This window comes from Narcine bancroftii, chromosome 5 (genome assembly GCF_036971445.1).
Source record: "Narcine bancroftii isolate sNarBan1 chromosome 5, sNarBan1.hap1, whole genome shotgun sequence".
NCBI classification, from domain to species: Eukaryota; Metazoa; Chordata; class Chondrichthyes; order Torpediniformes; family Narcinidae; genus Narcine; species Narcine bancroftii.
The window spans coordinates 135,949,746-135,962,684 of NC_091473.1; the positions used below are offsets into that span (position 1 = coordinate 135,949,746).

At 42.6% G+C, this 12,939-nt stretch overlaps 1 protein-coding gene and 1 long non-coding RNA gene across 14 annotated transcripts in view; one reads left to right on the plus strand and one right to left on the minus strand.

Annotated features, from left to right (window-relative positions):
- The window catches only part of lrrc8db (leucine rich repeat containing 8 VRAC subunit Db), a 105,534-nt gene that overhangs the window by 82,843 nt on the left and 9,752 nt on the right, over positions 1–12,939 (plus strand). For 6 of the 13 annotated variants that reach the window (XM_069939148.1, XM_069939146.1, XM_069939144.1 and 3 more), the window contains one exon: positions 9,615–12,746. The exons of 2 other annotated variants lie outside the window; for them this stretch is intronic. In XM_069939148.1, coding sequence (XP_069795249.1) covers positions 9,617–12,085 — 2,469 coding nt within the window. In that variant the 5' untranslated portion in view covers positions 9,615–9,616 and the 3' untranslated portion in view covers positions 12,086–12,746. Of the gene's footprint in view, positions 1–6,791; positions 7,188–8,247; positions 8,308–8,663; positions 9,025–9,614; positions 12,747–12,939 lie in introns of those variants that run through there. 5 more of the 13 variants (XM_069939139.1, XM_069939142.1, XM_069939140.1 and 2 more) reach the window with 4 other exon arrangements.
- The window catches only part of LOC138763998 (uncharacterized), a 67,896-nt gene that overhangs the window by 19,647 nt on the left and 35,310 nt on the right, over positions 1–12,939 (minus strand). The window contains exon 4 of the long non-coding RNA XR_011357943.1: positions 8,113–8,199. This is a non-coding gene — a long non-coding RNA (uncharacterized lncRNA). The remainder of the gene's footprint in view (positions 1–8,112; positions 8,200–12,939) is intronic.

The window sequence follows — 12,939 nt, forward strand, 5'->3', positions numbered from 1 at the left end:
AGCAGCAATACAAGCAGGACCGGTTCACCATGAGCGATATGTGCCGCCAATCAATCCCCCCAGAACCGGCTTACACATCTCGCTGCTTCAGCGGCCGACCTCATTTCGGTTGAGCCATCAGTACTGGCTGGCTAAGGTCCAAGTGTGCCGCCTTGAGTCAGTCAACTGTAAATATCTCCTCCTTGTCCCCAATGTCCAACGTGAATGTCTTGCCTGAGCATTTCAAGACTTTGTAGGGGCCTAAATAGGGGTGCAGGATGAGGGCCTCACCGGACGAAAACAAAATCAGTCGTGGCTAGTTCTTTGGGGATGCAAGACGGGCGGCTGCCTTGGTGGGTTGATGGTGGGGGGTGCTAGTGAGGCGAGCTTGCCTCGCAAGTCTGCCAGTAGGGTCTGATTCTTGGTCACGGAACCAGTGCTTGGGCCAAAGAACTCCCCAGGTAGCGACAATGGTGCACCATAGACCAGCTTCGCAGACGATGCCTGTAGGTCTTCCTTCGGGGCTGTTCTGATGCCGAGCAGGACCCAAGGTAGTTTGTCTGTCCAGTTGGGGATGGTGAGGCGGGCCATGAGGGCTGACTTTAGGTACCAGTGGAAATGCTCCTCTAGACCATTGGTATGCGGTGGTATGGTGGAGCTTGTTCCCAGGAGGTTCGCCATCTGTGACCAGAGGGCAGATGTGAACTGTTCCTCATCATGTGGGCCAGAATGCCGAACCTTGCGATCCAGTGGGTGAGTAGGTTTCTGGCACAGGACTTGGCAGAAGTGTCTCTCAGCAGGATGGCTTCCGGCCACCTCATCGTGCAGTCGACCACAGTTAACAAGTAGCAGGTGTCCCTGGACACCGGAAGGGGACCTACGATGTCAATGTGTACATGCTTTATGAATAAACAGCTTAAAAGAGAAAAATACTATATAGTACTTGCACTGAATGAACTTTTGCTGGCTCAATATTTCCTCCTATTTTCACCAAAGGTTTATGCGTTACTTCAGAGAAAGTTTAATTTTACAATTTTAACCTTGTCTAATTTTACCCATTTTATTCTTTATTTTAATTTTTAAATTTATTTTCCTTGATTTTTTTTAACCTATACAGAGTTTGTATAATCTGTGGGACTTGCTTTCCATGTTGATTGAACGTTTGGTCAAGTAACAAGTGCAAAGTACACGTTGCACCCCAATATTGTCATGGCCAAACAGGTACGCAGGATATACTGGCTACAATACAAAGAGAGATGATAAATATTAAGGATAGATAAATATTCACAGTTACCAGTGGTGCAAGAAAAATTGCAATTCCAGTGGTGCAGACGGATGATTTTGGCAGCGCCTGAGTAGTTTTTGAAAGTTGCAAAATATTCCATTCTCTCTCCATCTCTTTCCCTTACACCCATTTCTGGAAAATGGCCACCAACCCACAAGTGTGTGTGCAAAGGTGACCATTCGTATTCAGTATCCCCACATCCAGAGTTATTTCACTTATCAGCACAGAGCACCCTTTAAATGTCCAAATATTTCCATTCATCAGAACTTGGCAATTCTCTTCCCACCCACCCCCTTTATCAAGTATCCAAGTCCAGTCTGAGAGATGCTGTTGGAACTGCTTCTGTCAATTTATTTTCAGGCAGTGCTTTCAAGTTCATAACTTGATGCATGAAAAAACTTTAAATCTCAGCTTGCGCTAACATGTTTTCTCCTTTGCCAAATATACCAGGTTTGTACTCACGAGATGCCCTCTCCCTGCTGCTAGTTGGAATAAATTCCTTCTGCGTAATCCAATTTCACTGTCCTTCACCAAGGAGGACCACAGCAGTTTCGGAGGTCTCCCTACCAAAAAAGAAATGCCAAGTGCCACTGCATTCGGATTCTGCACTCTCTCTAAGACTTGTGCTTCATAAAAGTCTGTCCACAACTAGATGAAATGTTTCAGCTAGGATCTATAACTAGGGAGAAGAGTAATTTGATTGTTTTGTATCTCATGCCTATCTTTAACACTCCAAGGATGCCATTTGCACTGAAAATTGAGCATTTTTCTATTTTCGCATTTGTTTTTTTTCCAGCATCAACAGCCACTCCCATCTCCTCTTTCTGTTCTTGCACTCAACTTTGAAATTGTACCATTTAATTTATGCTGACCAACCACCCATTTCCCTCCAGGGATGGCTGCCTCTTCGACTGAATTCTTCATGTGATGGTTTTTTAAAAAAACTTCTGTAAACATTTAATGTTAATTTTCAACGGCAGCGACTGTGAAAGTAAAACATCAGAACTCCTTCAGTGTTTACAGTCATCTATGAATTAGACCTTTGTAGTTCACAAAGCCCAAGTATATAGAGGCTTATTCCTTAATTCAATTCCACAAAGGCCTTCACCGACATGGGATAGCAGTCAGGTGGAGAGGGAAAGATGTCAATCAAGTGAATGTCACTCAATTGGAGGACTTCAGCACATTATGATTTATGGGTAATTATTTTTCAGGTCAGATAGGAAGCGTGAAGAAACAAAGTTGGTGTTTCTAGTCAATAAATTAAAACCTGTGCTATTCTTCTTCTTCAAAAAAAATTGAATTCATTGATCTTGATGTATGCACATAGTGAAATCCCCATTTTCTGGAATTCAAGCAACCGGAACCTCAAGCAGAAAATAAATAGGTTAAAAATAAGGTCAGTTCATCAATCACGCGACACTCAATCTCAAGCAACTGGCAAATTCACTTATCCGGCATCTACCAATCCCCATAGATGCCAGATACCAAGGGTTTAATTGTGCTATTTTTCCTGTACTGTATGTAGTATGTACAGCATTTGCATAAGTTGGGGGACTTGCATTCAGTGTTGATAATGAGTTTTGGCCATGTACATAAGTACAAGGTACATGCACACCAAAGTTCTTGCAGCCAAACAGTTCTGCAAGATGCATTAACGACAATAATATACTTTATATGACCCCACTGTAGAAAGAGATGATAAATATGAAAGATGGAATAATAGCTACAGTTAGTGCAAGAAAAGGTGGAGTAGCCCTTTCCTTGGCAAGTGGCCACAAACCCATTTCCCTCCTTTTCCTGCGTACTCATTTCTGCCCTGTTTCTGATGGTTGTAGCTCCTGTTAGCACCTTAGGATGTCCTCCATTTCAATGGGATCCCTGCACACTTCATTCTCCCTGGGCAGAGTTTCTTTTTCTGCACAACATGTCCCTTTCTTTCTTAGAAATACCAACTTCCCCATCATATCTGTAGAGAATTGTCTGCCTTTGTCAGGACTCTGTGCATAATTTCACTGCCATTTCCTAGGACACTGATGTCACTTCAGTCAATTAAGTTATTGCATTCTTTGGGAGAGGAGCTTGAAAGAACATGAAAGGTGCTTTTTAAATACAAGCCCCTACGCTGTGCCTTTCTCTCTTTCTTTATCCCTCTGTCTCCTTTACTCCATCTCTGCATTCAGAACTCCCCCTCTGCCCCCACCACCCCAATCAATTCTCAGCTTTTCTCTCCTGCACTCTATTCCATCTTGGCTGTTGGCCGATGCTCCACCCCCTGCCCCTTCTTCCCTCTTCCCCTCACTTTTTACACAGGGACCTCCCTATTTTGAGCTCGTACCTTGACAAAGGGTTTAGGCCCAAAAAGATCGTACATCTTTGCCTCCTATGACCGCTGCAGGACCTGCTGAGTTTTTCCAGCAATTTTGTGTAATTACTACAATCACAGGGTCTGCAGGCTTCCTTGTTTCAATCTCTACAACAATGGTTTTCAACCTTTTTCTTTCCACTCACATGCCACTTTAAGTAATCCCTGTGCCATTGGTGCTCTGTGATTAGTAAGCGATTGCTTAAAGTGGGAAGGGAAGGTTGAGAATCACTGCTAAAGATCCATTTGTTACAGAAATATTTTGCTTCAAAAAAATCGTCATTGGGCCATTTCCTTTGGAGTTGTGAAACCATGCACATAATGAGTCAATTAGGTACGATTAAAACAGTGGTTTTCAAACTTTTTCTTTCCATCAACATACCACCTTAAGCAATCCCTTACTAATCACAGAGCACCTAGAGCATAGGGAATACTTATAGTGGTGAGTGGAAAGAAAAAGGTTGAGAATCACTGCTCTACAATGTGCCAGCACTGTTTGTTACCATATCCCTCTCTGTATTACTTTATACACACAAAGGTAAGGAAGAGTGAGATAAAAATCTTCCATCCATCAAACCTGCCCTAATATCCCAACTTGCCATGCATTCTTACCTGGGAGTAGATAATGAAGGCAGGGAAAAGAAAGCCTTTCAGGAATTGTGACATGTCCTGAACCATGTGACCTAGTGTGGGATGTACCAAGTTAGAGAGTATGAGCACTGTTGACTACTGAAGAGCAAGAATGCAGGGCATCCTCATTTCATCCCTGTTAGCATCTTCATGCCAAGGGAAAGGATAGAAATGTCAACGGAATCACCAAAAAAACTGCTCATACTAACCATCCGAGAGTCTCATTTGTACAAAGCAAAATATTTATTTATTTTTATAGATATACTTGTCCTGCATATGTATTATTTGTCTGTATGTGTATTATGTCTGAATGTGTGTGTGCATGTTTTTGCATTGAGGGCCGGAGAACACTGTTTTGTCGGGTTGTACTTGTACAATCAGATAACAATAAACATGACTTGATAAACACAAAAGGTTTCAGGGTCTTGAAATTTGAGTGCTCTCTTCAGACTCTGTCCAGCTATTTATGGCATCCGACAACATCAAAATCCAGTTGTGACTGAAACCCGGGGATGGTCAAAAATCTGCTACTTGTGCTGGTCACAAGCCTGAAGTTGTCTGATCAGTGACTTTCCAGCATGGTGGGGTCTTTCTGGCATTTTAACATGGGGTTATGGGAAATTTGAGGTAAGATTAGGGCTTCTTTGGCCTTCGTGTTGAAAGTGGATTTGGGAGATCAACAGAGAGGGGGGTATATTGTGGAATCAGAGAGTACATCAGGGATAGATGTACTATTGGGGGCAGGAGCATTGTAGGATTTGGGTAGCCCAGTTTTGTGCTACAGTAGTAATTAAACAGAAAAGTCTGCAATGGCTAAAAGTGCTGGAGGAACTTAGCAGATCACATAGCATCTATAGGAACTGAAGTGTGGGGGGGGGGGGAGAGGAGCGAGGAGAGGAACACAGGCTGACAGCTGAGGACATGGGTGGATACAGGTGGAGGGTAGAAGATAAAAAAAAAAAGTTGAGAAATTATGGAGATAGAATGGCAAGTTGGAGGAAAGGAGGCAGGAATACAGAAAGAGAGAATTGGGGAGGGGTTTATCAGAAACTGGAGGTCGATGTTAATACTTTCTGGATGGGGAATGCCCAGACAGAATATTAGGCTACCGGCTAAATGGAGGAACACCTAATCTTTCTTGGCTGGTATAGCAAGATAGCAGCTGGTAAGCTAGTGCAAACAACTCGCCACCCTACCTTTGCATCTAGCAAGTCAGGAGTATAATGGCATAGTCTCCACTCACCAACAGCCATCAAAGCTGATCACCGGCTAGGACAAAACACATGTCATCCTTACACTGCAACCACTCATTCTCTCCATCACTGCTGTGACAGTGGATACTACCTACTGTTTGCAGGAACTGTTTGACAGCAACTGGACTGGCTATGCCACCCCACCACCCCAGTGCTAATCTTGAAAGCTAATTTATGCTGCAGGGAAATGTGACATTAACACATGTTCACCCCAAGATCTCAAATGATAGGAAGTTAAATGACTCACTTAACATAATTGACAAAAAGAACAGAGATATTGGAAATATTTGGCAGGCTTTGAAAGAAATAGGAAATGTTTAAGTGTTGATAACATTCCATCAGAACTGAATAAAACTTAACAATGACACTTCTTTTCTGTAATACATTTGCCTTCCACAGATGCTCCATTCTCTGTTATGTCAATAGATATTTTTTATAGAATCTTTCATGTTTTAAGGTAATATGATTTTTCTCTTACTAAAAATGTCAGGTCTGAAATTTTCCTGGGATGTGTTGCTTGTGCTTTGCAATGCAATTCTTGCCTGACATCTTGAGTTACTTGTTTGCGATGAATGCAATATCCTTGGTCTCATGGAAGGGTGAATTAAAGGTGAAAACCCATCAGCCAGTGCAAAGTTGGAGAAGCATTCATGGACCAATAGTTTTACTGGACCAGGATTGTGCCAGACACTGGCAGACTGAACTGTGTCCCATGATCCAAATAGGATTCTCCCTGTCCAATCTTTAGGACATAGACCATTGTAGTACAGAACAGGCTCTTCAGCCCACAATCTTTTGCTGACCTTTGCAACCTTACTCCACAACAATCTAATTCTTCCCTATCTCACACCTATCTTTTATATTTTTTTTCTTGCATCCATGCACAATTCTGGCTATTGATACAACATCTCATCCCTCTGAGATCCGCGTTAAAACTCATTCTTCTCACAGACCTATGCCATCTTAGTTTTATTATGGGAAAATGTTTCGATTCTTATTCTATTTATTTTTTCTCAAAAAAATCTTACTAACTTTCCCTGCATTTTCTACCCTGTTTGTGAGGCTTCCTCCTCAGAAGGAAAGCCTGGTTTTGATAAGAATTACAGCCAAAAATTCATCCCAGGTTGGTAGCATTAAGTGAACATCACAGTTACATCAGTGTTGTGTACATTGAAAAGACGTGACTTTATTTTGCTTAGTGTGATTGATGGGAAAGGAATTGAGGTAGTCATATCTCCTCTAAAGCAGTTCTGATTTATTTGAAATCCCGCAACTGCAGGTCTGCGCCCAAGATGGTGGCGCCTATTAATCGGCAGCAGCCACAAAGGGCTGCAGACTCCAAGGAAGTGGAATTCTGGAGGACGGGAAGCTCATCCCCCATCTGAGGAGACGACCTGCAGGATGGTGACAACGGTGGCAGACCAGTGAGGGGGCTCTATGGCTGAGGGACCAGTGCAAGCAGTGGGCTGCTGGCGACTTGAGGCGAGGAACCCGCCGAAGCTGTAGGCTGCTGGAGACTGCTGTCGGAAGACTCATGCGGACTGTGGACTGCTGGAGGGGTACCAGGTATCGGAGCTGGGATGCGAGGAGGTGCCAAGGCCACTGAGGTTTGGATCTGGAGCTCTGGTTGACACTGGTTTGGACTGGACTCTGTGTGGCTGCGGAAGCACTGGAGGTGAATCTACGGTCACTCAGTGACTCAGGGGGGCATCACTTTTGCTTCTCTCTCTCTTCTTCTTTGGCTTGGCTTCGCGGACGAAGATTTATGGAGGGGTATGTCCGCGTCTGCTGCAGGCTCATTGGTGACTGACAAGTCCGATGCGGGACAGGCAGGCATGGTTGCAGCGGTTGCAAGGGAAAATTGGTTGGTTGGGGTTGGGTGTTGGGTTTTTCCTCCTTTGCCTTTTGTCAGTGAGGTGGTTCTCTCTCTAAGACTGTAAGAAGTGCTTAGGCAATTCCTTGCAGCAGGCAAAAAGAAATTTCATGTAATATGATACTGTTTAATTACTAAGATAATAAATTGAATCTTGATTGCTTTCATCTCATTCTTGCAGTGGTTAAACCTGCCTTTTTTTTTAAATCAACCCCTTTTACTTTATCTCTGCACAAGATAGATGATTGGATTGAGTTCAAACTATTTCTGTTTATTCAACCAAACTCAGAATTCAATATAAAGTCAGAAACTTAAACAGGGCAATTGCAACTTTCTCCAGGTTGTATACTATTTAATAATTTGTTTACAAGAAGTTATTGTGCAAATATTTATTGCAATTGAGCATTACAAATTGGCTTAGATTCTCAGATCACAAACCCGTGAGTGCATTATGGGGTTGTCTTCAGAAAGTAAATATAATAGTGAATTTGTTTCCCTCAAGAAATAAAATCTTCCCAAGCTCCATGTAACAAAAGTAGCATTAAAAGTGATCTGCCTTTTGTACTTAATTAAAACTAGTTGCCTCCTTTCACCGTGCTGATCAAAAGTCAACAAGCTGAAATGTGTTCTCTTCCACACCCCCACCTCACCCAAACTTTATATTTAGGCATCTGCCTGTGTTTTTTCTTATTCCTGACAAAGGGCTTAGGATTGAAACACTGGTTACCTTTCACTTCCTAAGAATATTGCTTGATCTTCTGAGTTTCTCCAGCACGTTTGTATGTTGCACTTGACCTCAGCATTGGCAGATTTTCTAGTTTAACGATAAGATGAAACATTAATTCTGCTACTGTTTCCACAGATGCTGTTGACTTGCTGAATGTTTCAAGTATTTTCTCTTTGCTATAGAATTGGACAATTGGTAATTGTAAACACAAGAAACCTTTAAATATATGGTAGTGTGCTAAATGTAGGCATACAGCACAGTAACAGGCCCTTTAGCCCATGCGGCCCAATAAACCTACAACCCTTGTACGTTTTGAAGGGTGGGAGGAAACTAGAGTACCAGGAGGAAACTCACTCAAACACGGGGAGAACGTAAAAACTCCTTACCGACAGCGCTGGATTCAAACCCTGGTCACAGGCACTGTAACAGCATCGTGGTAGTTTGTGTCCTTCTTAGATTAAATCTGCATCTTAATTTTAATTGATTGCAATATGTTTTCAGTGATCATATTCTCATCCAGCTCTGTTTGGGTTACAGTTTTTTGTGTGTCAGGAGCCTTTTAGATCCTTAACACCTGGTTTGTTTGTTTTTTAAAAAGAGCAATTTTATACATTGCCATTGTCCATGTTATAGCAGAGACCTGTGAGGTGGTGCAGAGGATGTTGATTCCAGAGATGAGGGAGGTTGAGTCATCTGAGATTTAGAAGAATGAGAGAGGATATTATTAGAAATGTATCAAATTATGAAAGCATGGATAAGATAGAGGCAAATTCTGCCCATAGGTAGGGGAGATTAGAACTCAGGGACATGGCCTCAAGATTCAGGGTAGTAGATTTAGGACTGAGATGAGGAGAAACTGCTTTTCCCAGAGGATGGGATTTCGCTGCCCATTGCGCAGTGGAGGCTACCTCAGTAAGTATATTTAAGTCAAGATTGGATAGATTTTCACATATTTGGGGAATTAGACATGATCCCATCGAATGGCAGAGCAGGCTTGACGGGCCGGATGGCCTACTTCTGCTTCTATTTCTTATGCTCTTATGAGACTCGGTGACCACACTGAATCACACAAGGTGCAGAAGTAGGAATTGGCTCTGATGTCCCTGGAGCTTGCTGCAACAGTCAGTCACGTTTGATCTGATCTTGTCATCAAATCCACGTTCCCATCCATTTCCCCCCGCCCCCCCCCCATCCCTGTACTCTCCAAAGGTGCAACATTTATTCATAAAATATGTTAATGAATCCAATCCTTGGGTTGGGAAATGCCTGTAAATGGGCATTCTTAAACAACGTCATTTAATTCAAGATTTACCCTTCACCCAGTTTCAAAGACTTAATTCATTTTCTACATTATTGAGCCCCCTTAGAATTTTAAGATCACCTGAACTCCAATGCATGTGGGCCCAGTCTGCCGAATAGTACATTTATTTTGTTGACTGACTTTAATCTGGTTTTGTAATTTGTTCCATTTACTTAAAAAAAACTTGTTACTTGTTTTACAGGAATGTTTACCCTCACAGAAGTTGCATCCCTCAATGATATCCAAGCAACCTATCGAATTCTGAAGCCATGGTGGGATGTATTCATGGACTATTTAGCCATCATAATGCTGATGGTCGCTATCTTTGCAGGCACCATGCAGTTGACCAAAGACCAAGTTGTATGTCTTCCTGATCCCCACACGGATAAGTCAGAAAATCCATGTCAGAAACTTACTCAACCTTCAGACCTGGAAAGCACATCCACATCTCCAAGCTCGACGATAACAGCTGAAAATGTTAATCGCAGAAGTCTTAAGTTTGGCCGTCCAACTAATTTGGAGTACCAGCAATATATTTTCATCAATCAGATGTGCTATCATGTGGCCTTGCCCTGGTATTCCAAGTATTTCCCCTATCTTGCGCTGATCCACACACTCATCCTCATGGTCAGCAGCAATTTCTGGTTCAAGTACCCCAAGACCAGCTCAAAGATTGAACATTTTGTATCTATATTAGGAAAGTGTTTTGAGTCTCCGTGGACTACTAAGGCACTCTCTGAAACGGCATGCGAGGACTCCGAGGAGAACAAGCAACGCTTTAAGACCTCGGTTGCAAAGCATTTGTCAACCGGCAGTGAAGAAGAAAGTCCCAATTCCAGTACACCCATGATATCAAGAATTGGACCTAAATTTTCAACAGAGAAGCCAGTCATTGAAGTTCCCAGCATGACTATTTTGGACAAGAAAGATGGGGAACAGGCCAAAGCTCTTTTTGAAAAAGTTCGTAAGTTTCGTGCCCACGTAGAAGACAGTGATTTGATATATAAACTTTATGTGGTCCAGACAGTCATAAAAACAGTGAAATTGACGTTTATTTTATGCTATACCCTTACTTTTATTACATCTATAAGTTTTGACCATATCTGTGAACCAGACATAGAGCATTTGACTGGATATGCTAATTTTTGTTGTACTCACAACATGGCTTTTATGCTACAGAAATTACTAATAAGTTACATTACACTCATTTGCGTCTATGGACTAGTTTGCATTCATACTTTGTTTTGGCTATTCAGGCGTCCGTTAAAGGAATACTCGTTTGAAAAAGTCCGTGAAGAAAGTAGCTTTAGCGATATTCCAGATGTTAAAAATGACTTTGCTTTTCTACTGCACATGGTCGATCAGTACGACCAACTTTACTCCAAGCGCTTTGGGGTTTTTCTTTCGGAAGTGAGTGAAAACAAGCTGCGTGAGCTAAGTCTGAACCACGAGTGGACCTACGAGAAACTCAAGCAGCATGTCTCCCGTAACCCCCAGGAGAAACAAGAGCTGCACCTCTTCATGCTCTCTGGGGTGCCCGATGCAGTGTTTGATGTGACTGAGCTGGAGGTTCTGAAGCTGGAGCTGATACCTGAGGCCAAGATTCCGGCCAAGATATCCCAGGTGATTAACCTGCAGGAACTACATCTTTACCATTGCCCTGCTAAAGTGGAGCAAACTGCCTTCAGCTTCCTCCGGGATCACCTGAGGTATTTGCACATTAAGTTCACCGATGTGGCAGAGATTCCCACCTGGGTCTATTTGCTCAAGAACCTGCGTGAACTTCATCTGGTTGGTAACCTGAACTCCGAAAATAATAAAATGATCGCCCTGGAGTCGCTGAGGGAGCTGAAGCATCTGAAGATCTTGCACTTGAAAAGTAATCTGACCAAAGTCCCGTCAAACGTCACTGATGTGGCACCCCACCTCACTGCACTGCTGGTTCACAATGATGGGACCAAACTCTTGGTGCTCAACAGTCTGAAGAAAATGATCAACCTCACTGACCTCGAGCTGCATAACTGTGAGCTAGAACGCATTCCTCATGCTATTTTCAGCTTGACCAACCTGCAGGAACTCGACTTGAAATCCAACAATATTCGCACCATCGAGGAGGTGATCAGCTTCCAGCACCTGAAGCGTTTGACCTGCCTGAAGCTGTGGCACAACAAAATTATCACCATCCCTTCATCCATCAGCCTTGTGAAAAACCTGGAGCTGCTTTACCTTTCCAACAACAAATTGGAGTCTCTTCCGGCGGCTCTCTTCTTTTTACAAAAACTCAGAATCCTGGACATTAGCCACAACTCCATCACCATCATTCCAGCTGAGATTGCCTCCCTCCAGAATTTGCAGCAGTTTGCAATGACGGGGAACCGAGTGGAAGTTTTGCCCAAGCAGCTTTTTAAGTGCACTAAGATGCGGAATTTGAATGTGGGGCAAAACTGCATTACTTCTATTTCGGACAAGATCAGTCAGCTGGTGCAACTGACTCAATTGGAAGTGAAGGGAAACTGCCTTGACAGACTTCCGGCCGAGTTGGTCCACTGTCGACTTCTGAAGAAAAGCGGGTTGGTGGTTGAAGATCACCTCTTTGATACACTGCCGCCTGAGGTCAAAGACCTCATTAATCAAGACTTCAACTCCACGACAACCTTTGGCACAGGAATCTAAAGTATTAAGCAAAGCATATATAGCAGCTTTGGAACTGAATGTTTGCTTGCTTGTTATCTTGAAATAAAATGTATCAAATAGATCAAGGTACTTAAAAAGACAACAGTTTAAAAACTAGATGATGATGATAGTTTTATTCCCTGAAAAAAGCTCTGAGATCATTGTAATAAATTGTAACCAATTAACTAACTGTTGGTCGCTGGTTGTCTTATACAAGTCTGTTGACGACTGAATATTTGTTCATGTAACTTTGTTAAATCAATTTAATTTTAATTTATTCTCTGCATTTGGAGGGAAATTTCCTGTCAAGAGTAGATGGATTGTTTGCTCTGTGGCCTCTCCAAATGGTGGACGGCTGGTGTAGAATCAGTCAATACAGGATCTGCAAGAATAGCACCAGTGTATTTCAGATTCTTAACCTTTACCTCCTGTTGGGCACCTCAGATGCTCTTCTTTTAATAGCACAGTTTTGACCAGAAGGGTTCTGTGTTGGGCATTGATCCACAATTGTGACTGTGCTGTCATGATACTTGTTTCTTTTTATTTTGTATTTCTGTAGGATGAGGGAGAATCCTGACCTCTGACCTGTATGGATAGACTGTACAGACTCTAACTCCTAGCACCAATTTCAAATGTTTCTAAATAAAAGAATACAAACTTACCTCAAAATAATTGGTTTCTTGAACTGTTGGTTCTTGGATTAAAGGAGGAAGTGGGGGAGGAATCAAAATTGCATGCAGGTCTGTTTGCTGATTAAATGACACTCTTTCACCCCGCCCCCCCCCCCCCCCCAACTTGTACACTGCAAAGGATAAAGGACCACACTGTTTAAATTAGACGTCCAGCATGGTAAC